The sequence below is a fragment of the Rhinopithecus bieti genome, unplaced genomic scaffold, assembly GCF_001698545.2.
Source record: "Rhinopithecus bieti isolate Rb0 unplaced genomic scaffold, ASM169854v2 scaffold_48197, whole genome shotgun sequence".
NCBI lineage: Eukaryota > Metazoa > Chordata > Mammalia > Primates > Cercopithecidae > Rhinopithecus > Rhinopithecus bieti.
Window position 1 is genome coordinate 421,412 of NW_016819410.1, and position 17,939 is coordinate 439,350.

General features: G+C 42.3%; 1 protein-coding gene across 1 annotated transcript in view; it reads right to left on the bottom strand.

Moving 5' to 3' along the window:
* Positions 1–17,939, bottom strand: part of ZNF704 (zinc finger protein 704) — a 257,024-nt gene that overhangs the window by 49,367 nt on the left and 189,718 nt on the right. The window contains 2 exon segments of the mRNA XM_017858962.1: positions 4,864–5,096; positions 11,004–11,107. Of these exon segments, the coding sequence (XP_017714451.1) occupies positions 4,864–5,096; positions 11,004–11,107 (337 nt within the window).

Sequence of the window (17,939 nt, forward strand, 5' to 3'; positions counted from 1 at the left end):
ATAAATATATATAATAAAATTTAAAAAATAAAAAATGTAAAAAAGGAAGCTTTTTTCCTTTTCCTTCGGTGACTTGACTATAACTTAATTTAGTTAAAGCCTGTAGACCTTCCATATGGGCCTAACAAGTGCAGTCTAATTGTGATGCAAGAGTGTGAATTTTGGCTCAGTGGCTACATTAGAAATGGAAGGGTATGACAGGCTTTCATTAATGTGCCTTAAATAACATTGGAGTTCCCTGTGCTGTGAGACTTCTGTCACAATCCTGGGCCATACCTGTTGAGTGTTCGAACTACACACTCAGAAAACCCCAGGGAGAAAGTCTGTGAAGCTTAAAGTAACAGGAAAAGACTTCAGGTTCCTACCACTGTCCTGCCTGCAGGTACCCACTGATACAAGTTCCAGCCTCTCTCCCCTACTGGTCAAGTGAAGACCCAGTGTCCCTGGGGACCCACAGGGTGCCAGAACAACTCCAGCCCCTTTGCATGACACACTGGTATGAAACCGCAACTCTTCAGGCCACTGCCTCTGGGAAGGTCAGGAGTCTACATTAATATCCTTTTTTCTGGACAAAAATGTCAGCCTTTTTCACATGTACACACCCAGAGACAGTGCCCATATCACCTCCACTGTTACACATGTGGAATGATGCTGAGAGATGCAGGGAGGGAAGGCATTGTTGGATCAATGCCATCTCTTTGTTTTCCCTCTTTGAAATGAATTGGGGGAGGAAAAAAGTTTGCACTGCAATCCTCAGGGCTTTATATTGGATTTTTGTTTGTGAACAGCCATTTAATAATGAAGCTACCAATACTAAATTTAAAAACCAATACATATAACAACGGTTTTACATTTACGTGGTGATTTTTAAAATAATGCCAAATGTCTTCTAGATTTAGTGGTAGTATAGTGGTAGTTTTGCTTCATTCTGTGAAATGCAAATGTTTTTGAAAAATGATGACTGAACATAACTTAAATGTACCTGAAGAGAATGAAAAGAATATGAACTTGAGGCTCAGGCAGATCTGGGCTGGAACGATGGCTCTGTCCCTTTCTAACCTGCCTGACGGGGGCCAGTTAAGTATACAATCAATCTCCCTGATCCTCAGTTTCCTCATATCAAGATGGGAATGCAAAACTTACTATACAGGACTGCTGGGAGGATTAAACAAATATGTAATCAATTAATTTGCTAAATCAATTAATTGGATGTCTTTTTTTTCTTCTACTCCTTTTGTTTTGTTTAAAGCGACAGGGTCTCACTCTGTTGCCTAGACTGGAATGCAGTGGCCAGATCACAGCTCACTGCAGTCTTGAACTCTTGGACTAAAGCGATCCTCCCACCTCAGCCTCCTGAGTAGATGAGACTACAGGTGCATGCCACTACACTTAGCTAATTTTTTTTTTTTAATTTAAATTTTTTTAGTAGAGACAGGGTCTTGCTATGTTGCACAGGCTGGTCTCCAACTCCTGGTCTCAAGCAATCTTCCTGCCTCTGTCTCCCAAAGCAGTGGGACTACAGGTGTGAGCCACTGTACCTGGCTCTTCTTCACTTTTATTTAGTTAATATATAATTTCTAGGATGTAAGAATGGAAGTTTGTTTATATCTCAGCTTTTACGTATATTTCACAGATGACTGTGAAGTTCATAAAATTTTATTCTCATAAAATGAGATACAAAATATTCTTCCCAATAACCCTTCAGGGCTGATTGAGGGAAAAAAGAGGAAAAGATACTAATTATATTTTACATATAAAAAAATAAGTCCCATGAAGAGAGTGAGTTCATACTGAAGCAAGCCTGAGGTCCAATTTTCTAACTTACAAATACTGGTAACTCCCAGGTCAGCAATTTATAACCAGAGGATGGGACACGTGCGTATAAACTTTCAGGTAACTTACCAGTATATGTCATTTTTTAATTGTCACCATAACAATTTCTGTTCAAACTTCAACAACATTAAAGAGGAACGTAAGCTCCTGCTTTCCACAGTAAGCGGGTGTAGGTCCAAGGTTAAGCTCACACTGGCCCTTCAGAGGGGACGGAAAGCACCTTCAGGAAACTGAACGCATGGTTGACCACCAACCTTTCTTTTCCTGGGAATGGGCTCGTCGAAGAGCAGGTTGCTGGCCTCCGCCTCGTCGATGCCGTCGTCTGGCTGCGCGGGGCTACGGAAGGGCTTGAAGCTGTCAGCCGAGAGCGGCGGCGACGGCGTGGACGGGTTCGACTGGTCGCTGGGGCGCTCCAGCTCCAGTAGCCGCTGCTGCTGGTGCTGGAAGGCACGCAGCCGCCCTCCTTCCAGGATCCGCTGAGGCTCTCTGCGTGCACACAAACACAGTCAGTGCCAGGACCCCTGCGTGCCCGGGCATGGTTCAGTGGGGAAGTGGGAGCCTTGGTTCTACACCATTGAAACCACTCCAGCCTCTCAATCATCTGCAACAGCTGGGTATGTAAGTTTTAGTTCTATTTATACACCGCCTCCCAAAAGCCACATTGTAGTTTATAAACATTTAATTTTTTTAACCTCATGATAATAGGTTTTCTAAGAGTTTTCTGATGTGTTTTGTATTGTGCAACACAAATTCCTTGGGATCATAGTGGGGATTACACGGAAAAAAAAGATTTTCTTGTTCACTAAGTTTGGGGAGCTCTGGGTTTATTGACTGCAGTAGTTCTAAGACAGGAATAGCATTTGCAGTATTCTTCTGAATGGTTTGGTCACAGAGTTCCCTCTCTCCCAACCCCTCTAATTTCAACATTTTTTTAAAAGGGATTTCTTAGCTGGGGCAGTGGCTCACTTCTCTTATCCTAGCATTTTGAGAGGCTGAGGTAGGAGGATCGCTTGAGGCCAGGAATTCGAGGCCAGCCTGGGTTACATAGTGAGACCCTGCCTGTACAGAAAAAATGAAAGAATTAGCCTGGCATAGTGGCATGCACCTGTAGTCTCAGCTACTCTGGAGGCTGAGGAGGGAGGATTACTTGAGCCCAGGGGTTTGAGGCTGCAGTGAGCTATGACTGGGTCACTGCACTCTAGCCTGGGTGAAAGAGTGAGATCCTGTTTCAAAAAAAAATTGGGGGGTGGGAGGTTCTTATAGGACTGTGATTCTTAGAATACATTTATAGGAAGTTAGTCTAACACTTAAGAATCTAAGAGAAATAATTTCTGTATAGTTATCTAAAGACCATTTCCATTCTGCTTATTACAACAAATAGTAATGCTTTACATTTTGTGAGTGTTTTACATTTTACAAAGCTTATTCGCACCGTCTCAAGCATTCTCACAACATCTGTCCTTCAGAATAAGGATTATTATCCCAGTTTTATAGATGAGGCCTCTGAGGCGGCAGGAAGCAAAGTGACTTGCTATGTGACTGGTAAGTATTCTTGGTGAGCCCAGGCCCAAGGTGGTCTGCTGGTTGGACCTCTTTCCTCAGTGCATGCAGTCCCTGGGCTGTAAACAACCTCCATTCTTTCTGGCAAAGCTGGGATAGGATAAGAATTTATTGGCAATAATTACTTTAAGACTGCTATTGGATATCACCTTTTCATTTGTGGTGGAAAGCATTATGAAATGTTCGCTAATGTGGAGAGATTTCTGCCCAGTTAGAATGTCTTCTGCCAGCCTGGCTAATATGGTGAAACCCGTCTCTACTAAAATACAAAATTAGCTGGGTATGGTGGTGTGTGCCTGTAATTCCAGCTATTAGGGGGGTGCTGAGGCAGGAAGATCACTGGAACATGGGAGGTGGAGGTTGCAGTGAGCCAAGATTGTGCCACTGCACTCTAGCCTGGGCAACAAACAGAGTGAGACTCTGTCTCAAAAANCTANCCTGCCTGACGGGGGCCAGTTAAGTATACAATCAATCTCCCTGATCCTCAGTTTCCTCATATCAAGATGGGAATGCAAAACTTACTATACAGGACTGCTGGGAGGATTAAACAAATATGTAATCAATTAATTTGCTAAATCAATTAATTGGATGTCTTTTTTTTCTTCTACTCCTTTTTGTTTTGTTTAAAGCGACAGGGTCTCACTCTGTTGCCTAGACTGGAATGCAGTGGCCAGATCACAGCTCACTGCAGTCTTGAACTCTTGGACTAAAGCGATCCTCCCACCTCAGCCTCCTGAGTAGATGAGACTACAGGTGCATGCCACTACACTTAGCTAATTTTTTTTTTTTAATTTAAATTTTTTTAGTAGAGACAGGGTCTTGCTATGTTGCACAGGCTGGTCTCCAACTCCTGGTCTCAAGCAATCTTCCTGCCTCTGTCTCCCAAAGCAGTGGGACTACAGGTGTGAGCCACTGTACCTGGCTCTTCTTCACTTTTTATTTAGTTAATATATAATTTCTAGGATGTAAGAATGGAAGTTTGTTTATATCTCAGCTTTTACGTATATTTCACAGATGACTGTGAAGTTCATAAAATTTTTATTCTCATAAAAATGAGATACAAAATATTCTTCCCAATAACCCTTCAGGGCTGATTGAGGGAAAAAAGAGGAAAAGATATTAATTATATTTTACATATAAAAAAATAAGTCCCATGAAGAGAGTGAGTTCATACTGAAGCAAGCCTGAGGTCCAATTTTCTAACTTACAAATACTGGTAACTCCCAGGTCAGCAATTTATAACCAGAGGATGGGACACGTGCGTATAAACTTTCAGGTAACTTACCAGTATATGTCATTTTTTAATTGTCACCATAACAATTTCTGTTCAAACTTCAACAACATTAAAGAGGAACGTAAGCTCCTGCTTTCCACAGTAAGCGGGTGTAGGTCCAAGGTTAAGCTCACACTGGCCCTTCAGAGGGGACGGAAAGCACCTTCAGGAAACTGAACGCATGGTTGACCACCAACCTTTCTTTTCCTGGGAATGGGCTCGTCGAAGAGCAGGTTGCTGGCCTCCGCCTCGTCGATGCCGTCGTCTGGCTGCGCAGGGCTACGGAAGGGCTTGAAGCTGTCAGCCGAGAGCGGCGGCGACGGCGTGGACGGGTTCGACTGGTCGCTGGGGGCGCTCCAGCTCCAGTAGCCGCTGCTGCTGGTGCTGGAAGGCACGCAGCCGCCCTCCTTCCAGGATCCGCTGAGGCTCTCTGCGTGCACACAAACACAGTCAGTGCCAGGACCCCTGCGTGCCCGGGCATGGTTCAGTGGGGAAGTGGGAGCCTTGGTTCTACACCATTGAAACCACTCCAGCCTCTCAATCATCTGCAACAGCTGGGTATGTAAGTTTTAGTTCTATTTATACACCGCCTCCCAAAAGCCACATTGTAGTTTATAAACATTTAATTTTTTTAACCTCATGATAATAGGTTTTTCTAAGAGTTTTCTGATGTGTTTTTGTATTGTGCAACACAAATTCCTTGGGATCATAGTGGGGATTACACGGAAAAAAAAGATTTTCTTGTTCACTAAGTTTGGGGAGCTCTGGGTTTATTGACTGCAGTAGTTCTAAGACAGGAATAGCATTTGCAGTATTCTTCTGAATGGTTTGGTCACAGAGTTCCCTCTCTCCCAACCCCTCTAATTTCAACATTTTTTTAAAAAGGGATTTCTTAGCTGGGGGCAGTGGCTCACTTCTCTTATCCTAGCATTTTGAGAGGCTGAGGTAGGAGGATCGCTTGAGGCCAGGAATTCGAGGCCAGCCTGGGTTACATAGTGAGACCCTGCCTGTACAGAAAAAATGAAAGAATTAGCCTGGCATAGTGGCATGCACCTGTAGTCTCAGCTACTCTGGAGGCTGAGGAGGGAGGATTACTTGAGCCCAGGGGTTTGAGGCTGCAGTGAGCTATGACTGGGTCACTGCACTCTAGCCTGGGTGAAAGAGTGAGATCCTGTTTCAAAAAAAAATTGGGGGGTGGGAGGTTCTTATAGGACTGTGATTCTTAGAATACATTTATAGGAAGTTAGTCTAACACTTAAGAATCTAAGAGAAATAATTTCTGTATAGTTATCTAAAGACCATTTCCATTCTGCTTATTACAACAAATAGTAATGCTTTACATTTTGTGAGTGTTTTACATTTTACAAAGCTTATTCGCACCGTCTCAAGCATTCTCACAACATCTGTCCTTCAGAATAAGGATTATTATCCCAGTTTTATAGATGAGGCCTCTGAGGCGGCAGGAAGCAAAGTGACTTGCTATGTGACTGGTAAGTATTCTTGGTGAGCCCAGGCCCAAGGTGGTCTGCTGGTTGGACCTCTTTCCTCAGTGCATGCAGTCCCTGGGCTGTAAACAACCTCCATTCTTTCTGGCAAAGCTGGGATAGGATAAGAATTTATTGGCAATAATTACTTTAAGACTGCTATTGGATATCACCTTTTCATTTGTGGTGGAAAGCATTATGAAATGTTCGCTAATGTGGAGAGATTTCTGCCCAGTTAGAATGTCTTCTGCCAGCCTGGCTAATATGGTGAAACCCGTCTCTACTAAAATACAAAATTAGCTGGGTATGGTGGTGTGTGCCTGTAATTCCAGCTATTAGGGGGGTGCTGAGGCAGGAAGATCACTGGAACATGGGAGGTGGAGGTTGCAGTGAGCCAAGATTGGGCCCCTCCCCCCTCGCCGGGGAAACAAAAAAAGGGGAACCCTTCAAAAAAAAAAAAAAAAAAAAAAAAAAAGAATGTCTTCTGGGTGCTCTTTTAATCACTGAAGATTTGCTTTACTTTTCAAGATGCACAACCTTAATTAGCATTTGTATAAATTCTACTTTCTTTTTGGAAAATTTCTCCTCCATATTTATGTGCATTTTGAATATATTAAAACTATGTTCTAATTACAAGGAAAAAACATCCCCAAATGCCTCATTAAAAGAATACTGTTAATGTCTGTGTAATTAGTAATGAAGTGAAGACAAATGGTAGATTAGCATTCATGGGGAAATTTCATAACTACCTTTACCTAATTATAGATTTCTAGCATATTCCTCAACTATGTCAAGCAAAAAGTTAAGTTAGAGGAGTGAAACTGTAAATTGAAATAGGAGAAACTACCCATCTCATTACAGCTAGGTTCTTTTAGAATGAAATGGTCATTTATGCAGTCTCATGCTTTGCCAGCATCAACAAAACCAAATTACCATCTCACTCCCTGCAGTCTACACAGAGACTGATGCACTCACCAGACTAGAGTTGCCTGTTGTAAATAAGAAAGCTCCATTTAGTACAACAGGAGTTCAAGAAGAGCATAATATAAGGCTTGATGATTTTACTTGGTGTGAAAAACTCCCTTGGCAGGCCCTGGGTGGCTTATAAATATACTGTAGTATGCATTTGTAAAATAAAATAAAGCTAATGGTGCTAGATGTATAATCATGTTAAGTATGAGGCACTGAATTTATTTTGAGAATCAACTATTATTACAGTGTGGTTACATGGTTTCATGTCAATGCCAAAAGTGAATTTGCTTACTGATTTGTGAATGGCATTTCCTTTAGAAACACTATTTAGTCAGAAGGATTATAAGTGATATAGAAAAGTCTTTTTCAGAAAAAAGGTCTGATTTATAATATTCTTAGGGGACAGAGCCTCCTTATATTAAATCACTGTTTGTCAGGAATGGAGACAGGCACTGCTGGACTCTTACCCTCTTTGCAGACCCACTTCCTGACAGAGTGATCCTTTTTAGGCACAGAAAATGATTACAACAGTTTTAAAAAACTCACTGATGTGCAATAATTCTAGAGAAAATCTTTTTTTTCTAAAAAAGTGCGTTCATTATCATAAATTGCTTTCTCTAAGAATTTGCTTTTTCTTACAGACTAAATGAGAGACAGCAGACAATTTGGGGTTATTACTTGAGTAGTTATTTTTTAAACCATAAATGAGCACTGAATTACTTTATTACTATGCTAACAAAAGTTTGCATTGAAGAACCAAAAGGTTTATCTAAATTCTGACCTTTAAGTACAAAGGAACACTAAAATGTTCTCAATTTAAAAAAGAAGCCAATGGTAAAATAATGATTACTTTAAAATACACTTTTTTTTTTTCCTTTAAGGATTCCATGACATTCTGCAATTCCTTTTCTTAGAATACGTTTTGGGGGTTTTCCAGGGTTTTCTTTTTTATTTTATTTTATTTTATTTTTGAGACGGAGTCTCGCTCTGTCACCCGGGCTGGAGTGCAGTGGCCGGATCTCAGCTCACTGCAAGCTCCGCCTCCCGGGTTTACGCCATTCTCCTGCTTCAGCCTCCCGAGTAGCTGGGACTACAGGCGCCCGCCACCTCGCCCGGCTAGTTTTTTGTATTTTTTAGTAGAGACAGGGTTTCACCGTGTTAGCCAAGATGGTCTCGATCTCCTGACCTCGTGATCCACCCGTCTCGGCCTTCCAAAGTGCTGGGATTACAGGCTTGAGCCACTGCGCCCGGCCTTCCAGGGTTTTCTTATTTTTTATTTTTTAGAGTTGGAGTCTTGCTCTGTCACCCAGGCTGAAGTGCAGTGGCACCATCATAGCTCAATGCAACCCCAAAGTCTTGGGCCAGGACTACAGGCATGTGCTACCACACCTGGCTATAGTTTTGCCTTTACTATAATCTTTTTTTAGCATTGCCAAAGTGAGAAAGGTAAATCTGAATACCTATTTGCTAGAGACCCCCAGAAGAGCAGTCAGGTCACTGAATGGGAGTAGTCAGGCTCATTTCAAGAACAACTCGTCTGGTGCTACGTAAAGAGGAGGTGTCAGCTGGTTGAGGTGGCTCCCGCCTGTAATCCCAGCACTTTGGGAGGCCGAGGCAGGCGGATCACCTGATGTCAGGAGTTCGGGACCAGCCTGGCCAACATGGTGAAACCCTACTAAAAATACAAAAATTAGCTGGGTGTGGTAGCACATGCCAGTAATCTCAGCTACTTGGGAGACTGAGGCATGACAATAGCTTGAACCCAGGAGGTAGAGGTTGCAGTGAGCCAAGATAGTGCCACTGCACTCCAGCCTGGGTGATGGAGCAAGACTCCATCTCAACAAAAAAAAAAAAGAAAAAAAAGAAAAAAAAAGAAAAAAAAAAAGAAGAGGTGTTATCCCAGCTTGGTGAATCATGATGTTGCTGGGCAATACTGATTCATGACATTAATTTGAATTCCTAGCATCTTGATCATTCCTTCCCCCTTATAATGGGGTTGCAGTAAGTTTTGGTGAGGATTGAATATATGTTCAACGAATTTATTTTAACACCTCACACCTAAAACCAAATTGGGTGAGAACCATATCTCAATCTCATAATTGACCACGCTGGTTTTTGAGAGAAGGTTTTCACTGATCAGAAGTCTCTTTCAGTGGTCTCAGTGCATTACATTTCAGTGAACTGCAAGCTGCAATCTGGCTTTCTTCCATAGGGAGTGCTCTTGACAAAGCCACCAGTGACCACCTTCTTGATGCAATATTCAGTCTTTTTAATGCATGACCTTCTGAAGCATCAGATACTTCTCCTTAAAACATGTTTTTCCCTTGGTTTTCATGAAACCACACTCTCCTGGTCTTCCTCTACCTATCTGGTCACCCATCAGGGTCTTCCTGGGTGCTTTTCCCACTGCCAATTCCTTGCATGATGGTGAGCTTCACTGTTTCCCTCCTTAGCCATCTTCTCTTCTCACTTTGCTTTTACATAACTCTCTCATGGTGACCTCATCTACTCTCATGGCTTCAAAATGTTGCCTTCTAATTCTGTACCTTCAGCCCAGATCTCTCTCCCAAGATATACCCAAATCTATACCAGATGTTGCCCCTTGAATGATCCTCAGGCACTGCCTATTAAACATGTTTCCTATTGTCTTCTTCAGCAACTTCAGCTCTTGAACCAAACATTTGCCAATACATCTCTTCCCGTGTGTTTTTCACCTACCCCAGTGAATGTCCTCCCCTTGCTGAAGCACACCAACTGCCTGGAAGTCATCCTTGACCCACCTTCCTGCTCACTCTCTCTGTCCAGCACCAAATACTCTTGATTCTGCATTCTTCACATTTCTTGATTATGTCCTATTCACCTCCACTGTGACCACCAAGGTCTTTTCTTTTCCTTTTGGTTGATAAACCTAATCATAACTTTGCAGTGCTAGAATCACTTTAATGGTGCTCCCATAGCCTCAGCATAAAGTCCAAATTCCTAGCCAGGCATAAATGACCCCTCCTGAAAGGTCTGCCAGTCTCTCCAACTTCACCTCCTACTGCCTGACCTCCTTATTTATTGTGTTGGATTATATGAGACAAAATCATATCATGATTAAGAGAGTAAATCTGGAATCAAAAAGACATGGAGAATTTCAGTTCTGCCAGTTAATCCCTATGAGCCTTAGTTTACTCATCTGTAAACTAGTGATAATAATATCTCATAGAATTGCTGTGGGAATTACAGGAGATAAGGCAAGCATAGTACTTGTTTACTGACACATAGTAATGCTCAATAAATGCTAGCCATTCATATGGCTATGATTGATGGTCTTTCTTCCCCAAAGAGACAGTATACTACCTAGGAGTGTGGATACTTTTTCAATGAGGTATTCAATTCATCTAGCATGGTACCTGATAAATATGTATGGAATAAACGAATGGACTAGATAATTCTATTATCTATAGATAATATCTATATAAGGAGTCTGAGATAATGTTTTTAAAAAATAATCTCAGAGTTCTTTGATCCAACTGCCTCCCCAGTCAAACAGAAATAATGCTAGGGAAAATAATTCATTAGCTCAATCTTCATTTACCTGGGAAAAAGAGGGACACAAGTACTGCAAAGACATGTCCTAGCAAGGCAGAAAATAAAGGAGCTCAATAAACGTGAGTTGAACGGAGGGATGGGTGAACAAGAAGCAGTGGGCTCCCTGGGAAGATGAAGAAGAAGCTGACAGCTCTGGGGCCCTCGATTTCTTCCATGTTTCCCTTTGCTTCCTGCTAATGGGTGAGGGTCAGTGGTTCATAGCATTTGACAGGAATGAGATGCCTCAAAGAGAAGCCCTGCTCTTGGTGTCAAGGGGCCCTTCCCTAAGCCCCATATCCTGGGCTTACCGTTTGGCCGCACGGGAGGACTTCGAACCAAAGGGCTAGTCGACAAGCTGGTTAGTACCATTGCTGCTGTCACCTTGTCCATGTCTAGTTCCTCTGAAGATTTCCTGTAAAACAGGAAGGGACATTGGTGACTGTTCACTCTGCATCTGCTGTGGGCCACACAAGGTGCCATATGCTGTCACACGTTTATTAACTTATCCCCATGAACAACCGATGCTCTGTTAGCTTTATTTTACAGATGAGGAAGCTGAAGTCCATGAAGTGAAGTGTTTCAAAGTCATACAGTATTAGGAAGACAAGGATTCCATCACCCATACTTCATCTAACAACTGTTCATTGAGAGTGTGCTGTGGGCTAGACCCTGTTCTAGCCATGAGTGATATGAGGTGAACGGTAGACAAGGTTCTTGCTTTCATGGAGCCTAGAGGATGGCAGGAAGCAACACACTTATCAGTAAACAAACAAGCTAGAAAGAACAAAATCATTTCTGACAGTGACAAGGGCTATGAAGTGAATACACAGGCTAATGTGACAGTGCCTGCCTGTGGGGGCTGCATCTAAGGTGGCCAGATGTTTCTCTGAGGTGGTGACGTCTGAGGTGAACTGTGAAGGTGGGGGAGAGTCTGTCCTGAGGGGCAGGGAAGTGCACCCCAAGCTGAGGCAGCAGCCTGTGGAAAGGCATGGCAGTGGGAATATGCAGGAATGTTTAAAGGTTGATCCTACCGTGTGAGAAGGGGAGAGCAGTGCAGAGCCGGTCAGATGGGGTCCGGTGGCCATGGAAGGTGTTTTGATTTTATTCTAAGTGAAACGGAAAGTCCCTGGGAGGCTTTAAGTAGGCCTAGTGAAGTAATATGATGAATATCTGTAATATAATTAATTAGCTGAGCTGCTATATGGAGAATGGATTTTAGGGAAGGTAGAATAGAAGTAGGGAGGCTACTTACGAGACGACTACTAGGAGTCCAGGAGAGCTTGGACTAGGGTGGGGACAGTGGCTGGAGACCCAGCAAGACTGGCTGATGCACTTGGATGTGGGAGATGAGCAAAAGGGAGCAAGGAAGGCTGTCAGGTGTTGGCTGGAGCACTAACTAGAGCCATTTACTGAGAAGGGAGAGCCTGGAGAAGAAATGCAACTAGGGGTGTTTGAGCTCCCGAGCTTTAAAAAAAATTTTTTAAAAACTACTTACTATAAAAAGAGTAGGTCATGGGAATAGTTACCATGTTGTTAAAGTGAAGAGCCACTGGCAATCATTCACTGAGACGAAGAGGTTGCTCTGGTTCATTAATTTTGGCCAGTTAACCCTGCATAAAGGTTCATAAGATTATGATCATGGTGACTGGAGTCAACTTCTTTTAAGCCTATTTCAATAAAGGAGGTAAAATTGAGAGGCAAAAGTTTGTGTTGTACGATAAAATCAAATAAATTGTACCACCTCCTGAGAGATGAACATTTTCAAATTAGAGAATAGCTGAAGAAGCCCAACAGAGGATTAATAAGCCATATCCACAAATGAATTGTCACTTTGACAAATGTGGCTTTCATTCACAGGTGTGCTACCTGATTTGTAAAAGCAATGAACTCTTAGAGATAGAAACTTCATAGCACTGCTTCACAAAACAGTGGGAAGATAAATTCTTAAACTGGAGAAAAAAACAAATAGTTTCCAATTATGGGGGGGGAGCTGCTCAATTAATTTCATCATGAAGTTACAAAAATTGTTACAGTTTGGCTCTCTGAAGTCCACCCATGATACTAAATTATTAAACAAAGCCTATTCTTTCAATCGAAGGTACCAAGAGACTGAAATCTTTGAAATTTTCTTCAATAATTCTTCTCAAACACCTTATGCTCCTTATGCACCTTACGCACCTTAGCAAATTGTTCTATCAAAAGACAAATTACTTGTTTCGGAGATGACTATTAAAATACTTCTGTAAAGCAAGCTTAAGAGTGCACAGTAGCCGGGCATGGGTGGCTCAAGCCTGTAATCCTAGCACTTTGGGATACTGAGACGGGCGGATCACGAGGTCAGGAGATCGAGACCATCCTAGCTAACACGGTGAAACACTGTCTCTACTAAAAAAACACAAAAAACTCGCCCGGCGAGGTGGCGGGCGCCTGCCCAGCTACTAGGGAGGCTGAGGCAGGAGAATGGCGTAAACCCGGGAGGCGGAGCTTGCAGTGAGCTGAGATCCGGCCACTGCACTCCAGCCTGGGGACAGAGCGAGACTCCGTCTCAAAAAAAAAAAAAAAAAAGAGTGCAGTGAAATTCACTCCATACAGAAGTTTTCAAGACAACCTCATACACTTAGGGGAAAAAACTGTTCATTCATTTGGCATACCATTTAAAGATTTTACAGTATTCACAGTTTACAAGATCCCTGTACTTGGGAGTAAAGGTAAAGCCATTTTCTTAAACAGACAAAAGCCTCTTGAAATCGCACCAGGGAAAGAATGCAAAGCACCTTCAGGTAATTCTGAGTGTTTTGTTGGCTCAATCTCCCCATGTAATGCTGGTCACAGAAGGGATAAACTGGGGCTTGCTGCATATCCACTAATCTACCTTGGGGCTCCTCCAACTATCTGCCCTTCCCAGAGCCCAGCTCCAGGATCACCCAGAGTGGGGGACACCTGAGCTGGCTGCTGCCCACACCTCTTCCAAGACTGAATTAGGAGGGCTGCTGACTTCTCTTTCCAACGGCCAGTCTGCTCTTATTCCCTTACTAACAAAGGTTTAAAAACCAGGATAGGAGGCCCGTGCACCTGGTACAGCGGGATGACATGATTTGGTAAGGAGAGGGTCCCCTCGCCCCTCCCCGGGTTCCTACAATGACTTGCTAAACAACCTTTTTCCCTCTTCTACATCTTGGTTTCAGGGACCTTTTCACCCCTCTCTCAATCTGCTTTGTATCTCTTTTGATTTTCCACACCTAAGGTGAACATTTTGCTTTAGAGGTCTAATTGATAATTAACTCAAATACTGATTTATGTGTTTTTTAAAATATGACAATACAGAATGCATCAAGAATGAAAAAAGGAATAATTAGTATAATCAGAGAGTTTTTGGATTTGGATTTCCTTTAAGTTTCCTGCTGGCACTGGAAATCACTAACAACCACAACAAAGTAAAAGGAATACATCACTAATGACTCAGTTACCTGTATTTCTCAGGGAATATTTTAATCGTGCTACATGAAACATTACCAGATGATATGGCTTGTGCTAAGTTGTGTTTTTGTTTTTATCTTTGTTTAATTTCTTTTGGTAAACTACTATCTAATTACGGATTAACTGGTAAATTCAAATCCTTGTAATTAAACACAAAGAGATGATATACAAAGCAGAATTTGTTACACTTTGAGAAAACTACTGCAAGGCCCTTCTGGTAGATTTAGAGTTGTTGAGAAAAAACAAACCACTAGAGGTGATATTAAATATTCTCTCCTACTTTGAATCTCAATCTACAATTGAAAACCTTAAGAATCATGTTTACTAAAGGCTTTTACCTTTTTAATTAATCTTTCCTCCAGCCAGATTTGAATACTATGGGACTTAAATTAGGAATTATTTAAAAATACAGGTTGAGTACTCCTTATCCAGAATGTTTGAGACCAGAAGTTTTGGATTTCAGATTTTTTTTGGATTTCAGATTTTTTTTTTTTTTTTTTTTTTGAGATGGAGTCTTGTGCTCTGTCACCCAGGCTGGAGTGCAGTGATGTTATCTTGCCTCACTGCAACCTCCATCTCCCGGGTTCAAGCGATTCTCCTGCTTCACCCTCCAGAGTAGCTGGGATTACAGGCATGTGCCACCACCCCCAGCTGATTTTTGTATTTTCAGTAGAGATGGGGTTTCACCATGTTGACCACGCTGGTCTCAAACTCCTGACCTCAGGTGATCCACCTCCCTCAGCTTCCCAAAGTGCTGGGATTACAGGCGTGAGCCAATGCGCCTGGCCAGATTTCTTTGATTTTGAAATATCTGCATATATATAATGTAAGATATTGGGGATGGGACGCAAGTCTAAACACAAAATTGATTTACGTTTCATATACACCTTACCCACATATCCCAAGGTAAGTTTATTTTACCCTAGGGGACGCTGAACAAACTGTGTTGTATGACTGTGACTTGCTGCATGAGGTCAGGTGTGGACTTTTCCACTTGTGGTGTCATGTTGGTGCTCAAAGAGTTTTGGGCTTTGGAGTGCTTCAGATTTCAGATTTTGGAATGAGAGATGCTCAACCTGTGATAGAAGTATTCGTTGTCACTCTATACATGATTTGTTCCTGAAGCCGACCTGGCTTCTGTGGATGAACAGGATTTCAAGACGGGAGAAACACATCAAGGAAGCCGGTGAGCCCTGGGCTTGCTGGGAGACCACTCAAGGGTCCTACGTGAGGGATGTGGTCGAAATGGGGGCAGAGCCTGAGCCAGACCATGGGGCTGTGTGTGCCAGGCTGAGTGGTTTGTTATATTCCTATAAGCAAAGTGAATCAACGGAACATTCATGAACCCGGGAGTGAGGTAATCAATCTGTATTTAAGAAATGAGTGAAAATGGGAAATGTAAGGAAAGTGAGGAAATGGAAGGCAGGCAGTTCAGCTGTTTTTAGTGGAGTAAAGTCTCATTTCAACCGTATTACATTAAAAGGGACACTGCCCCCTCCACGCAGAGATACTATTCAGTCTATGAGTATGGACCTTCCTGGATTTCTGCTGAGGCTATGTTCTGGACCTCTCCAGGAGAGGCAGCAACAGTAATGACTAAGAGTGTAGGCTCCACAATGAGTTAGATAATGTGGCTTCAGATCCACTCTCTGCATTGCTACCTGTGTGACCTTGGGCAAATTACTTAAACTCCCTGTTTCCTTATCTGTAAAAGAAGGATAAACATAGACTTGTTGAGGGGGTTAAATGAGAAAGTACATGAGCACCAGCATGAGCCTCAGCCACAGTCAGAATTCATATTATGTCAGCTCTTACTAACCTTCCAATTCTCGACTACACCCATAGTGTATGTCCCCCATGAGGGAGGAGAGCATTAGATGACTTCACTTGCTTTTCTTGTTCAGCACCAGCACTAGCAGTTGTGGATTTTCTTTTTGTAAGGCAGGTATATTATTTTTGATAATGAAAAGACTGCTATAACTCTGTAAGAGCTGGCAACTGGCTCATGGAGAAGCAGCTGCTGGTCCCTCGCTAGAGTTTCCAGTCGGTGCTTTGGCAAAGACACTGCTCATTACATAATGAGTCTTGGCCAGACTGTCCACAAATAGAAAAGCCTAGAGTGCTTGTTTGGATTCCATGTCTAAGAGTTTATGCTTTCAGTACTCACTCTTGGAGCACTATGTGCTAGGGGCTGTGCTAGATAGGAGAATTAACAGTCTTTATAAAAATGAACAGTTTCTATCCTCTTCAGCTCTGGTCTATTGGAGAACTAGACCTTTATCAAACACACACACAAATAAATGTAAACTTACAAATGTGATAAATGCCAGGAAGAGTACTATTGATTGGATGAGGACCAACCTAGGTACTTCTAGCTAACGGGAGAACAGGGCTGAGACTGGAAGTGAGTATGGGTGTTGCCTCAGAGGATGGAAGAGCTTTTGGGCAGTGGAAGAGCCAGGGCAAGGCTTTCTTTAAAAAGGAAAGGGAAGACTGAACACGAAGTGCAGTCTGCTTGGGATGGGCAGTCCAGGGAGAGAGTTCCATGCTCTATAAGGGCTTTATCCTTATCTTAAAGGCCCTGGGAAGCACTGAAGTGTTTCAAGCGCAGTGGGGTTGGGAGAGGTTGGGTAAGGTTGGGGTGATGCTATCAGATTAGCTTTTCAAAAAGCTCATTTTGGCTGCTGTGTGGAAAATGACTTTCTTGGGTTTGACAACCAATCTTTTATCTGAGGAATTGATTGTCTGATGACTGTGTGGCAGCAGGTTGCAGAATGACATCATCTACTACACGAAGAGGCAATCAGCGCAGTGCACAGCATCAGCAGAGACAGCCCGGCCAGGTCTCATGCATGGGTGGGTGTGGCTGGTCTGTCCTTGAGCGCTCAGCTATGGCCTGTGCTTACAAACCCAGCTATTGTTTGTGCTGCAAGAAGCCTTTTCCTTCTTTTGAGCCACTTCGTGCCTGAATACTGCCTGCTTGGAGGATGCATATAAACACTGTCTCCCGTGACTAGCTAAGGGAGAGATGTTTTACACCTTGGAGAGCCATAAAAGACATTTATCGGCAATTAAAGTGCTATAGTAACAAATGGAAGTAAAAATGAATAATATATTCCTTAGATTAGCAGTGATCTAGTTCCTTAGCAACTATTGAAATCTGCTGTCTAGACCAAGTTCAGTCACTTTTAAAAACTTGTAATATTCTTAAAATGAGGAATAATATCTGAAAATAAGATCTTTTACTGGAAAGGCACAATCATCCCCAATCTTGGAATTCTGAGAAAGCTTTTACTAAGAGTTTGGAAAACTGGATTCAGTAACTATTAAATATGATAAAGCACAGAACTTCATTTCCATTTTAAAGAAATCTTGTAGAAAAAGTGGTAAATGTTAACTCTTCCCAATTAATTTTAGCTTCTATTTCTTTTAAGACTATAGGGAAGTCAGTATTCATCAAAATTGATGGAAAAGAAAAAAAATCAAAGGGAAGATTAGAAAGCTGCCTATTGCAATAAAGTGTTCAGTGGCCTGGATTGAACAAGATGGAAAAATTAGAGTGAATACATCATAATACATAAGGCAATATATACCAGTACATCTGAAGCCATCTGTGGTGAAGGGTCATTTTTAAGACATTTTTAATATGTCATGGATCGATACTATACAAAAAAACTATGGCCTGTGGAAGATTTCTACACCCCTTCCTCTTCATTTCTGTACCTGGCCCAACGACTAACAAAGAGCTTGCAGACTGGCACTGGTCC